This window comes from Panthera pardus, unplaced genomic scaffold (assembly GCF_024362965.1).
Source record: "Panthera pardus isolate Hobbes unplaced genomic scaffold, ASM2436296v1 HiC_scaffold_27, whole genome shotgun sequence".
NCBI lineage: Eukaryota > Metazoa > Chordata > Mammalia > Carnivora > Felidae > Panthera > Panthera pardus.
Genome location: NW_026526843.1, coordinates 79,782,088 through 79,788,087, shown reverse-complemented (window position 1 = coordinate 79,788,087; position 6,000 = coordinate 79,782,088). Strand labels below are relative to the sequence as shown.

General features: G+C 52.2%; 1 protein-coding gene across 1 annotated transcript in view; it reads right to left on the bottom strand.

Moving 5' to 3' along the window:
* IQSEC2 (IQ motif and Sec7 domain ArfGEF 2) overlaps positions 1–6,000 on the bottom strand; it is a 78,630-nt gene that overhangs the window by 49,650 nt on the left and 22,980 nt on the right. Inside the window, 1 exon segment of the mRNA XM_053891595.1 lies at positions 4,029–4,058. Within this exon segment, the coding sequence (XP_053747570.1) occupies positions 4,029–4,058 (30 nt within the window).

Here is a 6,000-nt window from a genome sequence, read left to right as displayed (position 1 = left end):
AAACGGCAGCAGTGAATACTAAGGGCAGCAGGAGCTCAGAACTCTGGGGTCAGAGCATCCCAGGAGGGAGAAAACAGGCAGGTTGGACTAGGGTAGCCAGGGAAGGCTTCCCAGAGTGAGGAGGACTGGAGTTGGGCTCCCAGAGCCAGAAAGCTTTCAGCAGACACTAAGTGACAAGGTTTTCAGGCACAGGAAATGGTGAGAACAGAGGGCTGGGGCAGGGTGGGCAACCAGGCTATGCTGAACAGGACTCAGCCTGGGAAGGGAAGACTCCAACACAGCTGGGTTGCCTCCAGGGACTGGTGGAGTCTTCGACTTGTGGATGGGGGAGCCTTGGAAGATCCCTGCAGTCTCAGCCACCCCAGATTGCCAGGAGGTCAAAACAAGGAAGCATTTTAGAGATTACCTAATCTAAACTCCCGTTTGACAGATGGGGGCACTGAGGCCCAGAGTGGGAGGCCTCCTCTGGGAACAGAGCCAACCGTGGCTCCTCCTCCCACTTCTCCTCCCAAATGCAGTGGGCTCCCGTTGCCATGGGGACATCCCTGGCTCTGTGGGTGTCAGTGGCTCCCCCACCTCCTCCCTCCTTCCCTAGCAACAGGCCACCTCTTCGGCTCTCCTCCTTGCGTGCCTGGCAACCCCAGCCCTGTCCCCAAGGCCCCCCAGTTTCAGCCCGACCTTCCCTACTGTGGCACCGCCTCCAAATCTGGGACCCCTGGGAGGTATTGGCCCCTCCTGCCTCTCCCCACACTTCACATCTCTCAAGCTTGACCATCCAGTAAGAGACAGTGGATTGGGCGTAGAGGAGGGTGGAGGGCACTACAACATACTGAGCACTATTTTATGCTGAACATTGTTTTACTTTAATTTCTTTCATCTGGCTTGGACAAGTCAGAATCCTCATCCCCATTTCACTGGCCAGGAAACCAAGGATCAGAGAAGTTCAGTGACTTTGCAGAGAGCACACCAGCTAGGAAACAGGCTCTGCTGAGAGCTGGCTTTGTGAACTTGAGCCATCGCCCTCCGAGGGCCTTGGTTTAAAGTGCTTGTAGGCTTGACAACTTCTCACAAACCTACAGGAAGTCCGGGCACCTTCCTGTGCCCACAGCCCTCGCGCAACACCAGCTGTTCAGCTCTAATTAGACTCCACACTTCCTCTGCCACCCCATACTTAGAAGCCCTCAGGCCTCCGTGGTTTTCAATCTACCTACCCTGCTCCCACAACTGCCAAGGCCTCTCTCCTCTCCTTGGTGTTTCTTCTCCCCCACCCCAGCCTCTCCCTTTTATGCACACACAGTGCTTATTAAAGACACTGGGGCTCCAAGGGATGAACAGATTTGTCCAAAAGCACATAACTAGAAAGTGACCTGCCATAAATGGAGCCCTTTACCTGGATCTACTTGCTGCCCTTGGTATGCTGCAGAGCTCAGCCTCTCCCCTCTAGCCTTCCCTGGCTCCCACTGATGACAGAAGGTATCAGTCCATGTTCTGAACTTTAACATTAGCTCTTTTCCTGCCCAGATCTGTTTTTGCCCAGCCAACTGTGCCCCCCTTGAGTCCCATCCTCACTTCTGATGCATATTGGCTACATTCCCAGGGATGTGCCCCCACCCTCCACTGCAAAGCCTGCATGTCAGTCCTCCACAGCCCAGATCAGATTCTGCCTTCTCCAGGAAGCTCTCCCTAGACCCCTAGCTGAAGCCAGCTCAAGAATTTACATGTGGTCCTGTGAGCATCCTCACACAGCCCTGGTTCCAAGTTCAAGGGTCTACCAACCAGGTTGGCAAGATCTTCCCCACAAGTGCTATGTTTTAAGACCCTTCCACAGCCCAAGTGTGACCCTTGCTTCCCAAATGCTGAGTCCTCGAGGCTGCTGTAGCCTCCTGGGCTGTGGACACAGGATGGATGTCGGGAAGCACGTCTCCATAAAACAAATGCTGGCTTTGGAACCAGACAGCACAGGGTATGAGTCAGAGTGATGCTACCCTGACCTATTGCTTTTCTTTCCTTGGGCAAGGCACTGACCCTCTGGGGAACCTCATTTTCCTCATTTGTAAATCAGGGATCCCAATCTACATCTAATAGGGCTGTGGTGAGCATTAAATAAGATCATGTTCAGAGTTCTTAATATGCGAGGAGCAAATGATAACTGCTATTATTACTAATATTAGGATGATGATGAGGATGATTATTATTATCTGCAAGGCTGTCAAGAGCTCCCGCAGTGACAGTGTGGGCAGGGCTCCGGGCTTGGTGCCAGGCAGACCTGGGTTTGAATCCTGGCCCAGCCATCTATGAGTTGCGTGGCTGTAGGCAAAACCCATAACCAGCCCAAGCTTCAGTTTCTTCAACTCTAAAACAGTGATGATAAGGCCAGCCTGGGTTCCACCTACAGTGTCACTAGGAGGATCAAATGAAAGAAAGTCCCTGATGACTTCTATAAGTTGTAAAGGCCCAATACATGTCATCATGACTTATGATTATGATCATTAGTAAATACGCTGAGCTATAGGTCCCAGGAACTCCCCTGCTGGGAGAGCTGAGAGCTAGAGATGCCTTTAATAGGATTCTTCAACAAGTAGCAGGGATATCAGTGTGGAGGCCTATGACTGTGCTTGGAGCCATGCCAGGTTGCTTTTCTCCAAACCCACAGTGGAACAGTGGGACCCAGGTCCTTTGCTAGACTAGTGCCTTCGTAAATGCTAGGACAGGCTGTGCCCATGCCTCCCTCCTTGGCTGCATCCTGGGACTAACTGCATCTTGTCATGTACTCCTTGCCTGGACACTGGGCCTGACTGCATCTGTCACATTCCCCTGCTTTCCTGTTGACACAAGTGTGCTTCCACCCCACAGTCGCGACCTTGGCCCTCATCAGTGTGCTCATCCCATAGCCCCTGCTTGGGATGCCAGGACACGGTGTGTCCCATTACACACTTCCATCTCTATGCTGGGATCCTCTGCCTCCCTCCCATATCTACTGCCTGAATGGCAGGACCTGGGTTGCCACATATGGTTGGGCAAGCTGTGCCCCGTACAAGGGTTCACAGCCAAGAGGCCACAAGTAGGGGACTGAAATGGTATCCTGTGCTCTGTTCACTAAGCCGGGAACCCCAGTGAGGGGCCACAGTAGACCAGTAGAAAGGGAATTTTCCTCCAACTGATCAACTCAGTGGATTCTACTCTTCACGAAGGCACTGTATATGCTAGTTACAATCCTGGCTGGGACTGAGTATACCCATCCCATCCCTTTGTTGCCTGGGCCCATCTCATCTCAGAGATCACCCCTGGCCTAGATGCTGAGCCTGAGCGGGCCTTATCCTGAGTCCCCCCACCATTCCCATGTACACCCAGACTCCCTATCCTTCACACTTGTATCTTCATGAAGCTTCTGGTGGGTTAAGGCCTGGGAAATGCATAAATAGCCCTTGTCTTTACCCCCATTTTACTCCTGCCCCCACGAGCTGCCAACTGATCACACCCTGAAAACTTACTGAAGCTTGTAAATCCTTTTTACCAAGCATGTAAAAAAAATATGTGCACTTGGCACCATGATGTATGTTTCTAATGTGTAGACTGTGTCACATTAAAAGTCCACCCAGATCCCACTACTCAGGGCTAGTGCAGTTTGGGGTAGAGCACCAACACTAGACCAGAGAAGCCCCACTTCTCTCATACCCTCTTCTCCTGGAAGGAAAAGGTGGAGAAGGTCCCAGGTCCAGAGCCGACCTCTCTGCAAGTCAGCTTTCCCATCTGGGCAGCAACCATGAATCCCTCTGGGGTTCAGCCCAGCTCAGCCCATAGTAGCTAGGGTCAGAAAGACTGAGGAACAGTTTTCAACCCCTTTCCCATGCCTGCCACACTCACCCAGCCCTCCCAGTCTGCTCCATACCCGTCCCTAATACCAACGGGACAAAACCCCTGGGGTTGGCCCCCACCCCTGCCCATGGATCCCCAAGTTAGAAATCAGAGGGCCCCACCCCAGTCCCTGCCCCATCTCCCAACTGCTACTAGAGAAAGGGGGTACTGACCTGACTGTCCTGGAATTCTCACCATCAGATCTGAAAGGGAAACAGAAAAAAAAAAAAAGTCAGCATTTGCTCTCTGTTCTTCTCCCTGTGCCCTATGCAATGACCTGGTGGCCTAATACATGTCATGAAAATGAGGGGTAGGGTATCTCATCCAGAGAAGAACCAGTGAGAAGGCTGGGAGATGGCAAAGGGCCTGGCCATTTGTTGGGACAGTGAGGAGGACAGCATGGCTGGAGTGCACTGAGCAAAGGGAGGAACGGTAGGGGGTGAGGTCAGGGAGGTGCCAGGAGCCAACCATGTGGGTCCGAGTGGGTCACAGTGAAAGGTAAGGCCCAAATCAGAGTGGCTGAGAGGCAGCCTGCAGCTTGGGCCAAGGCAAAGCCCAAGCTTTAAACCCAGAGAGACCTCACTTCAGATATTGGCTCTGCCATCTACCAGCCTTGTAACCCAGGCAACTCACCCCCCTTCTCAGGATCTGAGCCTCAGTCTCCCCACTTGGAACACAACGCCAATCCTGGCAGGGCTGTTGGGATGATTAAACCCTTTGGAACCCAGCAGACAAATACCAGGTATTATTAACAACATAGCAAAGGCTTCACCAATTGCCTGGTCCAACCTGCTTATTTTCTAGATGAACAGAATGAGGCTGAGAGGGTAAGTGAGTCAGCTGCTGGGCTCCGGTTTACTACACAGGCCCTGCCTTCTCCATTGTGAGGCCCCCTCAGAGGTGAAGGAACTGCGAGAGAAGAGAATGGAGTGGAGGACAGCTTTGAAGGAACCCAAGGGAATGAGTGAAATCTGAACCACACCCCTCTGGCAGCTCCTCCTCAGAGGAGTGTGGGGGGTGGGGTGGGGGGAGGATTGAGACAGTGAAGCTGGTGCCTTAGGGGTGGGGAAGGGGAGGAAGAAGGACCAGGGAACTTGGAAGAAGTGGGAGAGTGTGGAAGCAGGCTTTCCTATCTCTTTTGTCTTCTTCCTCCTTTATGTGCCCCCCATCCCCTCTGTGCCTTTTCCACAGAGAAGACAGAGATAACACATCACAGGCTCTGTCCTCAATGAGGGGAGCATCATCTATGCTGAGTGCAAAGCAAGAGATGGATGCACAGGGAGGGGAGGTGGACCTCAGAAGGGAGTATTTGTTAGAAGAGTGAATGGAGCACTCACAGCGAGGTGGGGCAGGCAAGCATCAGGGTGTTGAAGCTCTGAGTGGGTGAGTACTGTGCTCCCAGTTCTGCTACTTACTAGCCACGTAATTCTGGGGAAGGTACTCCCCTATGCCCAGCCTCAGCTTTTTCACTTGTAAAATGGGGTGTGTGTGTGGAGGGAGAATCTCTCCTCTTGTCAGGTAAGGCTTGCACAGCGTCTGCCTGGCACATGGTACATGTTCAGCCAAGGACAGTGGTACTCACCTTTGGCCTCACAGTCCTGTAAAGGGATAGATGACCAGGGCCACAGAGCACCTTTTCATGTTTATTAAAACTTTCCATCTCACTGTGCAGCAACACGATTGCTTCTGAGGCTTGGCCCAATTATTCACAGGTACCAGGTCAGAGGGGTCTGACTTCAATGACTCCCCAACTGCCAACAGAATTGAGGCCAAGACCCTCAACACTCCCTAACACTCTCCCAACACTCTCAACACTCCCAACACTCTCTCCCTAACACTAACCCTCTGCTCCAGACAGGCTGGTCTTCTTGTTGCCCCATCCCACCCCCAAGCCCCAGCACACATGGATTCAATCTACCATATACCATACCCAGACCTGGAAATATGAACCCTCCAGGAACTCATGGACTGGCCTCCTGCCCCAATCTACTTTTGAGCATAAGCAACATATATAATCACCTCCATCAGCACTGAGCACCTATATGTACCAGGCACAGTGTCAGACTCTTTCCCTACATTATCTACTTTGATCCTGCAAAGTGGGAACTACTCATCCAACTTTAACATGATCAAACGAGGACTCAG